The 12,864-nt window shown below is 45.5% G+C and overlaps 1 protein-coding gene across 1 annotated transcript in view; it reads left to right on the top strand.

Annotated features, from left to right (window-relative positions):
- Cdyl2 (chromodomain Y like 2) overlaps positions 1–12,864 on the top strand; it is a 197,026-nt gene that overhangs the window by 163,409 nt on the left and 20,753 nt on the right. The window contains exons 3-4 of the mRNA XM_052727883.1: positions 6,631–6,848; positions 12,022–12,194. Coding sequence (XP_052583843.1) covers positions 6,631–6,848; positions 12,022–12,194 — 391 coding nt within the window. The remainder of the gene's footprint in view (positions 1–6,630; positions 6,849–12,021; positions 12,195–12,864) is intronic.

Consider the following 12,864-nt stretch of genomic DNA (forward strand, 5'->3'; position numbering starts at 1 on the left):
ATTCCCCCTCTTACCCCTCCCACCTGCCACCTCATTGCCAAGTCACTCAGTTCTGGTTGTGTGTGTACAGCAGCAGCAGAATTTCGGGGACTTCCCTGGGTGGGAGCCAGTTGTTTCTGAGGGTACGTGTAGCCCGTGTGCTCTTCCTTCCTTCAGTTTTCAGCTTCCTCACATTTCCGAGGTTGCTGGGGTCTCTTCTACCTTCTGGGAGGCGATGTCATCCATATTTAACACCTTTAGGTCCCCTCTGACATTCTGCATTTCATCCTGCGATCCCAGGACCTCTTCACGAGGCTCCTAATTTTGCACATTTAAGCTCCTCTGTGCTGTGGAGTTCTTTTGGTTTGCGCAAGTGCTTAATGTCTTCTCTCCTCCTCCACTGTAGTGCCGCACAGAGTCACTCGAAAGCCAGTGTCGGCTGCTTCACCTTTGCCACCTTCCCCCTCTTCGGGTTCCCTGGCAACCGCTGATCTTTTTACCGCTGTTATCACTTCCTCTTCTCTAGAATGTCACTGAATTGGAATCATAGAATACACCAGTCTCCCACAGTTGCTTCTTCCACTAAGTGACATGCCTTTAAACCCCCCTCGTGTGGCTCAGTAGCTGGTTAGTTTCACTTATAAACTTGACTCAGCCTAGAATTACCCATAAAGAAATCTTCAGTCAGGGTATTGTCCAGCTCAGGTTGCTCCATGTCTGTTGGGGATTCTCTTGATTGTTAATGGACGGAGGGAGATCTAGTCCACTGTGGGCAGCACCATTCCCTGGCTTGGGACCCCAAACTGTGTGTAAGAGTAGAAAGGCAAGCCAGCAAGGACCCCTTCATTTATTGCCTTACTGCTCTTGACTGTGGACATGATGCTTTAAGTTCCTGCCTTGACTTCCCTGTAATAATGGACTACATCCTGGAACTATAAACCAAATAAACCCTTTCTTCTCTCAGTTGCTTTTGGTCAGGGTTATTTGTTGTAGCAACAGAATTAAAATGAGAGCAGCAGCTAATTTATCTTTATCACTGGGTAATATTCCATCCTGTGGATGTGTCATTTTGTTGATCCATTTGCCCATGAAAGGACATAGTGGTTGCTTCTGGGGGCGTTAGAGAAAAAAGCCACAGTGTTTTGTTCTTTTCATATTATTTGCAGCTGTAAGATTTCCAGATAGACTTGGCTTATAAATACCTAGAGGTGGCGAATCTTTATATGCTATGTTTAGCTTTTTAAGAAAAGATGATAGATGAGGGAGATGCTCTCCAGGGTCCCCTCCTTATTGAGGAGCTATTGATGGATGCTAAGGAGCTATTGGCAGGTGCTAGCTGTCAGGAGAGGGAGAATTTTGCTCCTCCTCTCCCCTCCCTTCCCCTCCTCTCCCTTCCCCTCCCCCCTTCCCCTCCCATCTTCTCTTTCCCCTCCTCTTCCTCCCTCCCCCATCTCTGTCTTTTGTATCACAATGAGATTTTAATAGAAACTTGAGGAAGAGAGCATATATGGGAACTCTTTCTGAATTACCACACTGAAGCTGCTCATCAAATCTATGAAAACAAATGGTAACAAAACAATTCCATTACAGCAAAATCATTCCCTAGATAGCTAAATATTTAACAAGTCCAACTCAAGATGTCAGTAGACACTAAAGACAGTTAAGATTCAGGATACTCTTAGTAGATGTCTGTAGAGGCTCCGGTGTTTGTCCTGGTAGAGGCAGGAGGAAGGACTTCTGGAAATTGATGTGTCTAGGTTTTTCTTTTTTAAGTCATTAAAGAAATATAGAAAGTTTCTCTTTGCTTCTCAATTCAGATCAGGATAAAACCTTGACATTGTCTCAGGGGGCATATGGTGGGTAACTTCTGTAGTGTTTCTCCTGTGACAGTTAATTCTTTCATGATCTTATTATTCCTTTGAACACATCAGGACATAGCATACTATCTTCTATTCCTGGGCATGCTGGGAAAATACAGAGTGGTAACAGATAGAATGAAATCATCCTCTAGGGAAAGTCTAGGACCCAGGTCTAACCCCTGTGAAACTTCAGGCGAACCAAGCCTGTCATTTCTGCAGAGGTCAGTCTGCTACCACCTGATTCCAGAGGCCTGTAACAAAAAGGGCTCCCCTGAAATAGAAAGAGGACAGCAGTTCACAGCCCCAGGCTAAAGGGCTCTTGCAGTAATTCTTCCCCAAGATGCCTGAGCTGAAGTTACAACTTCAATATTAGTTTCCGCTCTCATACACCTGTTGCTGCTCTCTTTAGACTTTGGTCCCTTGTTCATTGCCTTGCATTGCCTGGAACCCGGCTTGACCTCGTGTGATGTGTTATGAATAGCATATTTGTCAAGGGCACACATGTCTCTTGAGTCTCTGATACACCTCTGTTTTCTTGTCCACACAGCATCCCCACAGAGTGTTCCAGGACACATTATTAATAGGAGGCAGGCTGGCCAGCAGGGGAGGGGTTGTTCCCTTATGACTAGGTTTTTGAGGGTTGCTTAGCTCGCAGTTGGCATAAAGAGGACTGGATATTTATTGTATCCTGTTGAAGAAATGTTTGAATCTGTTAGATGTCCTGTGACAGGCTCCTCTATAGTTGCCACCAGTGTTCAAATCACATTTCCCTCATCAGATTCCCTGTTAAGGTAATTCTCTGTGTAGTGTGTGCAGCCTGCCATTTTTTCAGCCTCACCAGTGAGAACACAAAGGCAGCAGAGATGAGGGTGTCTTCAGGTCACCATGGAATCTTTTTCTTTTGAGGGTGCGGCTGTTGGTAGGTGTTCTGTGCTCTAGTGGGTGGATGTACATTCTGGCAGTACTGAGTGGACTCAGTGGGCATTTAAAAACCACAGGGAAGGAGAAAGTGGTAAGGAATATAAGTGAGCAATTAGAGGGGAGGGGAGGGGAGTGGAGCCTATCAAAACACATTGTGTGCAGGCACAAAACTCTCAAACAATAAAAAAGCAAAAATAACCTTAAACGTGAGAAAAGTTGGGAGGGGGAGTGTGGCAGGGTCGTGGGAGGAGATGGAGGGGTGTAATGGGTGATGGATGTGACTATATTTCATTGCATCTCTGTATGGCATTCTCAAGAATAAAGATGTTCGAGAAAAATGAAGAGATTTGTTTAGAGGAGAAAGAAGGGGCAAGCCCAAACCTTTTATAATGGTTTCACAAAGCTGTGTGTGGCCATCAACAGTGAGCTTGGCCATGTACACTGTCTTTACCAGCCATCCCCCAGTCTCGTCGCTGCCTTGTGCGTTAATGGATCCACCCCGTATGCCTGGCGTCTCCAGGATTTTCCCTCTGCAGTGAAAAGGCACGCTTTGGCTCTTTAGATCTCCTGCCCACTTTTAAGTTGGGTTGTTTGTTTTCTTACTGCAGCTCTGTGTATTTTGAATACAAAAAGAATCTTTCAGATAAATAGTTGGCAAACTGTTTTCATGCAGAGTGTAGCTTGTCTCCCAATTCTCTCAAGGATGCCCTCCAGGGAACAGAAATTTCTAATTTTTATAATGTTCAGCTTGCCCATTTTTTTTATATCATGGAACTTGATTTTTTGATGCTGAATATAGAAATTTATTGTTAAGCCCAGGGTCCCTAGAGCTTTATCTGGTTGCCTTTTAGACATATTGCCATTTCGTCTATGATCAATTCTGAGAGAAATTGCATGTGCGCGTGTGTGTGTGTGTGTGTGTGTGTGTGTGTGTGTGTGTGTGTGTGTGTGTGTGAAAGGTGTCTTAGTTTGGTCTCTTGCTGTAATAAACACCATGACTGGAACTCTGAGAAAAGAGGGTTTATATTTCTTACTGGTTACAGCCTGCTGTTGAGGGATATCATGGCAGGAAAACGAAGCAGAAACTCTTGAAGACTACCACTTACTGGCTTACCTAGCTAGCTTTCTTATACAGCCAAGTTCCATAGTTCCATCTGCCTAAGGATGGTACTGCCCACAGTGGACTGGGACTCCCACATCAGTTATCAACCAGAAAAATGTCTTACAGGCTTGGCCACAGTCTGTCCTGGGCAATTCTTCAGTTGAGATTCCCTCTTCCCAGGTAGCTATAGCTGTACATCAAGTTGACAGCTAGCCATGACAGATGTGATTGATATGTCCAGGCTCACTTTTTTTCCTTCTGCCAATGGACTCCTGTTTGTTTCAGTAGCACTTCTTGGGATAGGATGTCCTTTTCCCCCACTGAATTGTCCTGACACTGTGTATGTGAGCCTCTGCTTATGTGTTCTCTGTTGTGACTCATTGGTCTATGCATGTACGTTGGATCACTGTAGCTTTTTATTAAGGTTTGAGTCTGGGAGAGAACCAACTCTTCTCATCTTGAAGTGTTGTTTTTGTATGTTATATATCTTTTCCTTCCTAAATACAAGTTCAGAATTAGTTTGACACTAGGCACAAAATGCTTGCTGGGATTTTGCCTGGGATTACATTGAACTCATAGATCAATTGGGAAGAGTTGACATCTTACTTATGTAAGTGGTCTGATACATGTACACAGCATACTTCTTGTATTAGTTACTTTTTGTCCCTGAGATGGAACTCCATGACCAAAGCCTGCTTACAGAGAGAAGAGTTTATTTGGGCTTAAGGTTCCAGAGAGAGGAGTTAGTAAGGAAGGCATGGCAACAGGCACTGGAGCAGGCAGCTGCCTGATCACATGTATCATTACAAGAGGCTGAGATAGTCAACTCAAAGTGGTATGAGGTTATACACCCTCCAAGGCCACCCTGAGTGGTCCTCCAGCAAGGCCCCATCTCCTAACAGTTCCCCCTGCCCAAACAGCGCCACCAACTGGGGACCAAGTGTTCAAACACATGAGTCTATGAAGGATGTGTCTCACTGAAGCCACAATACTTCTCCATTTTAGTTAGAAATGCTTCAACATCTTTCATCAGAGTTTCGCAGTTTTCTATATATAGATCCCATAACATATTTTATTAGAACTATATATAGTTTGTATTTTGGGTACTGTTTTTTAAATGTCAAATTCCATTTGTTCATTATTGGTACCTTGGACAGTAACTAACAGGTGTATTAATCTTGTATCTTGCAACCTTGCTGAATTTGCTCATTAATTCCAGGAATGGTTGATTTTTTTTTGGCCTTCAGTTCTTTGGTGACTTCTATGTAAACAACCCTGCCATCTGTAAATAGTCATTTTTCCTCTTCCCTCTCTCTTTTTCATGATTTATTTATTTTTATTTTATGTGCGTTGACATTTTACCTGCTTGAATGTCTGTGTGAGGGTGTCAGATCACTTGGAACTGGAGATACAGACAGTTGTGAACTGCTGTGGTTGCTGGGAATTGAACCTGGGTCCTCTGGACAAGCAGTCAGTGCTCTTAACCGCTGAGCCATCTCTCCAGCTCCTCTCTTCCCTCTCAATGTCTATAATTTGTATTGCCTTTTCTTGTCTTCATACACTAGCTAGGTCTTCTAGGATCAAGTTGAGCAGGAAAAAGAGTACCCTTTAGTGACTTTGGGTGTTATGAGGGAGAAGTCCAGTTTTTCCCAATTAGGGATGATGTAAGTGGTAGATGTTTTGTTGATGTTCCCCTTCAAAGGGAACATGCAACCCTCTGTGAGATTTTGTGAGATTGTTCTTATGTGTTGATGGATGTGATTTTTCATCTTTACACTCCATGTGTAGTTGACTACACCAATTGATTTTCAGATATTGAACCAGCTCCCCACACCTGTTCAGAGCATAGAATTCTCTCTGTATTGTAGGAAGTGATTAGCTAGTATTTCATCAAAGCCTTCATTTGTGTATTTTTTGACAGGGTCTCACTATGAAGTCCTGGCTGGTCTGGAACTCACAGATCCTGCTCTGCCTCCCAAGTGCTGGGAATAAAGGCATGTGCCACTATGCCTGACCGTTGTTAAAGACTTTGGTGTCCACATTAATGCAGTATGACCAGAGCTGTAAACTGAAGTAAATACTTTCCTCCACAAATTGCTTTGGTCATGGTGTCCTTATTAAAGCAATAGAAAGAAAATTAAAAAAAAAATATCTTTTTAGTGAAGGTACTCTATGGTCATTTGTGAATACTAATATCTAAGATACAAAAATGATCATTTGGGAGAGGGGAGGTGGGAACATGAGGTCTCTGCTTGTTTGGGCCTCACCATCAGAAGTTAAGCTTTGGGCACTCAAAGCCCTACTTCTAGCTTTCACATTGAATGGCATAATGCACCTATAGTTTTGGAGCATTATGCTTATTAGCACATGGTGCAGGTTGGTACTGGTTGGATCCAGGCCAGTGGCTAGCAGTGCTGTTAGTAAGGATTCTCTGTCATTCATGTATGTCCACCAATGGACAGGACTGCCTCCCCAGGGGTCAGTGGGTTCTTGGTTGTTAAGGATCCTAATATAAGCAGACTGCTCACTGACAGATGTGTTCCACAGTGGGATCAGGCCCTCACATCAGTTCTTTGCTAAAAGCCCCCAGATTATTTTCTGAATTTGAAGATGTCATTTATGTCCCGGACTCTTTACTCTCCCAGAGCAGAGCACAGGGGGCCCTGGGCACTCCGGGCTTTTCCACTGCAAATCCAGGCTTTCTCTAGTTGAGTCATGTGGTAGTGCAATGCAAGCCAGTTTCTCACTCAGCTTTTCTGGTTTTGGAAGGTCCTGCTCTGACCAATGGAGGCCTGAACCTGCACAGTCCCGTGAAGAGGAAGCTGGAGACAGAGAAGGACTATGTCTTTGACAAGAGGCTCAGGTACAGCGTCCGCCAGAATGAAAGCAACTGTCGGTTTCGTGACATCGTGGTGCGGAAGGAAGAGGGCTTCACACACATTCTTCTCTCCAGCCAGACTTCAGATAACAACGCGCTGACGCCCGAGGTAAAGAGCTTCTGGGCCGCCTCCTCCTGGCCTTGGAACACCCTCTACTCACTTGTCCATAATGTCTACGGGAGCATGGGGAGTTAACAACACATCTGGGTTTGGGCACTCTCTTGAGCAGTGGTTCTCAACCTTCTTATGCCGTGACCCTTTAATACAGTTCCTCGTGTTGTGGTGACCCCCAACCATAAGATTATTTTCATTGCTATTTCATAATTTTGCTACTGTTATGAATCGTAATATAAATATGTGTTTTCAGGTGGTCTTAGGCAACACCTGTGAAAGGGTCGTTCAGCCCCCAAAGGGGTCTCAGCCCATGGGTCGAGAACTGCTGCTCTAGAGGAACTAACTGCTCATCCAGGCTGGCCTTGGTGGGATTGTCTGGTATTCCCTGGTGCATCTGACAACCTCAGGAATGCCCATGAAGTGGTGGTGGGGGGGGAGGTGCCATGTCCTTGGACTTGTGACCACGTGGCTTATAGGAGTTATGTAGATAATGGCTCTTTTATGGGGTTGTGGGTCTGACAGCCCAGAATGATTGACAGATTGTGAGAGCAGAGCTGGCAGGTGCCTTTGGGGTTTATGAGGCAGGTGGCTGCTGTTGCCCTTCCTCTAAGCATGGAGTTTTGGGGGACTGTCCTCGCCTACCTTTAGCAGAAGCACCCAAGGGCTCTCTGTAGGATTTAGAGTGTGGGCTCCTCCATGGGCAACTCCTCATATGCACATACACCTGGAACCCATGTTATTTTAAGCTCATTATGACACATTCACATGAGACCGATTCTTCCTACATTTTTTCTACTTCACTACCTTTTAAAAGCTTTTAAAAAGGCACATCATTTCCCTTCCATAAATTGAATCAATGGCACCTCTTAGTTCATTCTGCCTCTAAGGAACAACTTTGTGTGGTAATGGGTGCCCACTCATTCTGGATGCCACACTGTGCTCTACCGATTTGAGTTACTCGGGGGCTCTACCTACTGAACTGTGGGCTTGGTTTATGATGGCCTGCATTCCTGATCTACCTCAGTCAGTTATAAGAATGAGTTATGGGTCCACTGATTTCAGTGGCTTGACGAGTCAGGTGAGCTGGCGCCCTGGGTACGGTAGTCCCTAAAGAAAGATCCCACTGAATCCAAGAGGAGGGGTTGGAGGAGGAATGTATATTTGGGAGTCTAGCAACCTGGGTTCCAATCCCACCCCCACTTCTGTTGCCATTTCTGTTACCAGGGGAAATGACCATACCTGTGCACCACCTGTTTACAGAAAAGGCACCGAGTCTTGCTTGTGAGATTAGAGACAGCATATGCAGGTGCTCAGGAGAGTCTGGTGCCCAGGGCTGGCCTAGGCAGGCTCTTGCTGTTACTAAGATGAAACCGAGGCTACTCAGAGTCCCCAGCAGGCCCACCTTACTTGTCAGTGAACAGACTGAGAGGGACCCTTTCACAGTGACAATTGAATTTCTTCTCATAGAAGAAGATGTGTCCATGTGTCATTGGGTGGGTTGACAATACAAGTGAAAAGTCCATTCATGGCTAGATGCACTGACTCAATTCTGAGATCAGAAGTTGTGTTGTGATGTTTTTTTTGTCAGCACAGGAGTGGGTACCAGGCCCGCTGGACGAGCCAGTAAACAAGGCTTCACAATTCAAAGCTTGTCCACTTTCCTGCTCGGAGAGGGGTCCAGTGCCTGCCCCCAGCCTCTCATTCTTCCAGTGCTCATGGTCTCAGCCAGCAACACCACCAACATCCACAGTGTTTGAGGCTCCCTTTCTGTTGCCGTGACAAAATACTTAAACCCAAAGCAATATAGTAGAAGAAAAGGGATTATTTCATCTTACACTTCTGGATCTGTCATTGAGAAAAATCAGGGCTGGAACTCAAGGCAGGAGCCTGAAAGCAGAAACCATGGGAGAATGCTGCTTTCTGACTTGCTTTCTGGCTCATGTTTGGCTAGCTTTCTTACACAACCCAGAACCACTTACCTTAGGAATGGTGCCACCCACAGTGGGCTGTGCCCTCCTACGTCATGACGATTCCCCCACCAGACATGCCCGCAGCTGATTTAGACAATTCGTCAACTGAGCCTTCTCCTCTCAGATGACTCTGTTCTGGGTCAGGTTGACAGCTGAAGCTAACAGGGACACACAGGAACAGGCTAGCCATCCAGGTGTGTCTACCATGCCTGGTTTGTCACACCTGGCCATTCAGACTTTCCTCAAAGCCTGTCTCCGTTCATTCTTTCTGCTGGGCATCTGTCTCTCTCACATTGAATTTCTTCTAGTTTATCTATAAGTTTTTCTTTCTGAATAACACTTTTCCTCTGCTTGAAATCCATGCCTTTGTATTTATATTCTTTGAGAGTCTTTGAGTGATAAACTCTCCTGGGCTGAAAATATCTAATTTTTACCATTGCCTTTGAGTGGCCAGTCAGATTGGTGAAGGATTTGTCCTATAGATGTTTCTCTCAGTGTATTGAACACTATATTCCATTACCTCCATCTAGTGTTTGCTAGTCTTCTTTAGAACTATCCTCTGGCCAAAGGTTCACATTTGAGTTAAGCTTTCTTTTACCTCTGGATACTTCAAGATTTATCTTTGCTCCATATTGGTTTTCGTGATGTTCAAAATTCAGGCATGTATTAAGCAGACTTAAACCATTTTCCCCAAGATGCTCCTGTCCTCATCTCAGAACCTAAGATGATGTTAAATTGCATGCCTGGGCATTAAGGTTTCCGAAGGAATGAAGGTTGATCCTCAGCTGACTTTGAGATGAAGAGGTTATTTTAGAAGGGAAGGTCTCTGTGGTCTCAGTGTCAATCACAGGGTCCTTAGTGCAGAAGAGGAAGACAGAAGAATTAGTGTCAGAGAGAGACAGAGTGAGCATCAAGTAGAGTTGGCTGGCCATTGCTGGCTTGGAAGATGGAAAGTGAGGCCAGGAGCTAGTGAACGTGCTGGAAATGTGTTCTCCCTTATGGTGTCCAGGTTGGAATGCAGTCCACCTACATACATTCTCCGCCTCAGACATGGCTCTGCCTGTTCTCCTTGACACCTGAAGGCTTATACTTGTTACCTTCTTATTTGTGTTTTCTGCCTTTTTCTCTGATCTGGGCTCAGGGAGACTTCTTCAGATCTTCCAGTTTGATTATTCTCTCTCCAGCTCTGTTTAGTCTGATGTTAATCTAGGCAGTGATTCATGACTTTGCTGTCCATGTGATAGGTTTCCTTCCCTTAAATGCTTTCATTTAATTCTCTGTTAGTCGTTATTGTTTACCCCCCATTTGGCTATTTTAAATGGTTAGAGTCTCTTAGATCAATATTACTTAAAGTTGTTGTGTCCTTCCCATTTATGTGTCAGTTCATATTTCTCAAATGCTTTGTCATTTTCTTGTGAGCTCATTTGCAGTGGGGATTATTGCCTGTGAAGTTCTCATGTGGCTTAGCTTCAGTCTCTCTCAAAAGCACTTCTGTGTTCATTTTTATGAAATGACTCAGGGATATCACTAGCTTGTATCCAATTTCCATATCAATCAATTCATTAATTTTTAAAAGATATTGCTTTCTATTTTCACACACGCACGCACGTGCTTGAGCGTGCACGAGCACACACACACACACACACACACACACACACACACACACACACACACACACACGTCTAGGTGTGGTTTTGTGCACATGAGTGCAATGTTCTCAGAAGCCGTACTCCTGGAGCTGGATTTTAAGCAGTTGCGAGCCTCCTGACCTGGCCCCAGGAACCCAACTTGGGTCCTTTGCAAGAACAGTATGTGCTCTTAACCACTGAGCTATCTCTACAGCTCACTCCCCCCTTTAATTTGAAGATTTCTCTTTCATGTGGTATTCTACCTCAGAACTTTGTGTTGGGGTTTTAAGTTCTCATGGAAGATTTTACCTACAGAAAAAGTTCAAGCAGCTTGTTCTGACTGTGATGTGGAGGACAGAGGCTGAAGAAAGGGCTAGACTAGTTAGTTTTAGATTACAAGTTTCCTGACCAGGAAGCCTACATTTTGCATCCTGGCCACACTGCTGTGGGTCATCCTGAATGCCCAGACTCGCAAGAGAAATCGTGTAGGCAGCATGGACAGTACTCACAACAGAGCTGTGACTGAAACGAGTCAGAGTGTGGAGTCCACACGTGTGGTTTCATCCAGTGCCAACCTTTGAGGTCCTCCTGTATGCGGCTTCTGCTTCTGTGCCCAGAGTGTGTGGCAGGCCAGCAGCTGTAGCCCCTGGTTCTTTAATGACCTCAGTAGCCTGGGAAAGGAGAGGGGCTGTTTTCTCCTGTGCACTGAGCAGCTCCCTCACTGCCCCTCAGCCAAACAACTGTTTCACAGGAGGTTCAGCTATCAGAGCCACCGTGCTTCGAGAGGCAGCCTCACCTTCAGTGAGGCTTCTAAGCATGGAAACACAGTACTTTTCTCTTTAAGGTTGGAGGTGAAAGCTGTGAGAGTTACCAACTTGCAGTGGGCTACTTTTGGATGTCTATACCGGGCACTGTGGTAGTCTCAAGAATACAGCAGGGGCTAAGAAAGACACCATTCTGATCATTATTCCAACAATGGTCTAGCTGGGGACAGCAAGTGAAATGTCCCCTGTGGTGGTATGAAGGGGATAGCAGATGTTTTTAATACAGAATTTACCGTCCCTCCCAGGCTGTGAACTTCCAGGTGACCTGTCATTTATTCCTTACCTGGAAAGAATTCTAGATGTTAAGACCAGCAAATCCCCAGTCTCGTGGATAATACATGGCAGACCATGAGCTTGGTCATGTTGCAGTACTAAAGCCTGCTAAGCATGGCTACCTATAGCCCCTGCAAGGGTCTAGGGAGAAAATTTTAACTGAACCATCTAGAGGCTTGGGTAGCTCACCACAGCTGTACACAGGACAAGTTCCCCACACTTTGTAAGGACTTCAAACCAGCAAATACCAGAAGCGGGTCTGCAGAGGTTCATCGAGACTGACCAAATCCACGCCAGGCTCCCAGGTCTGGACTAGTGACCTATGACTTCGAAGTTCATCCTTCTGCTTGCACTGGGGGTGGGGCTGGAAGGCTTTGGCCCGGTAGCATTTCCTTCCGGGGTCTGGCCTGTGCTTTCGTTCAGTGGAGGCTCTCAGAAAGTCGGAGCTCTGCAAACCTCCCTCTGCCTGCAGATCATGAAGGAAGTGCGACGAGCGCTGTGCAACGCGGCCACGGACGACAGCAAGCTGCTGCTGCTCAGTGCGGTGGGCAGCGTGTTCTGCAGTGGCCTGGACTATTCCTACCTGATCGGCCGGCTCTCCAGTGACCGGAGGAAGGAGAGCACACGGATCGCAGAAGCCATCAGGTGAGCCCAGCTTCTCTTTGAATGGGCGCTTTGGGCGCCTGCCAGTGAGGACCAGATTTAGCAAAGGCAAGGACAGGCTGCTTAGTTAAACTTAACTTTCAAACAATGTGGGATTTTATTTTTAGGGTAAGTACATCCTTGGCAACATTTAGGACACCAGGACATACCTATGTTTTAAAATTATTTTTGATTTATCTGAAATTTGATTCTTTTTCAATGTCAGGGATCAAACTCAGGGCCTTGTTCATGCTAGACAAATGCTCTATCATCCAGCTCTGTTTCTGTCTTTGAACTGTGGAGCTGAGCTGGGCAGCCCACATTTTGTCTATGGCCCCAATGGCATGCTTTGCTCTCTGGGTTGTATTGCACTCCCCACCCTCACCCCCCTTTTTTTTATTTTTTTTTTTTTAGTTTTTCGAGACAGGGTTTCTCTGTGTAGCTTTGCGCCTCTCTTGGAACTCACTTGGTAGCCCAGGCTGGCCTCGAACTCACAGAGATCCACCTGGCTCTGCCTCCCGAGTGCTGGGATTAAAGGCGTGCGCCACCACCGCCCGGCAACCCCCTTTTTTATTAAAAAAAAAAAAAGACACACCTATTTTTTCTCATTAAGGCCTACATTGGCGATGCCCGTAATGTGTTCTGCTCCCGCCTTCTGTCTGATGGTGGGGGT

Source organism: Peromyscus californicus, unplaced genomic scaffold (assembly GCF_007827085.1).
Source record: "Peromyscus californicus insignis strain IS unplaced genomic scaffold, ASM782708v3 Scaffold_8__1_contigs__length_139910024, whole genome shotgun sequence".
Classification (NCBI taxonomy): Eukaryota; Metazoa; Chordata; class Mammalia; order Rodentia; family Cricetidae; genus Peromyscus; species Peromyscus californicus.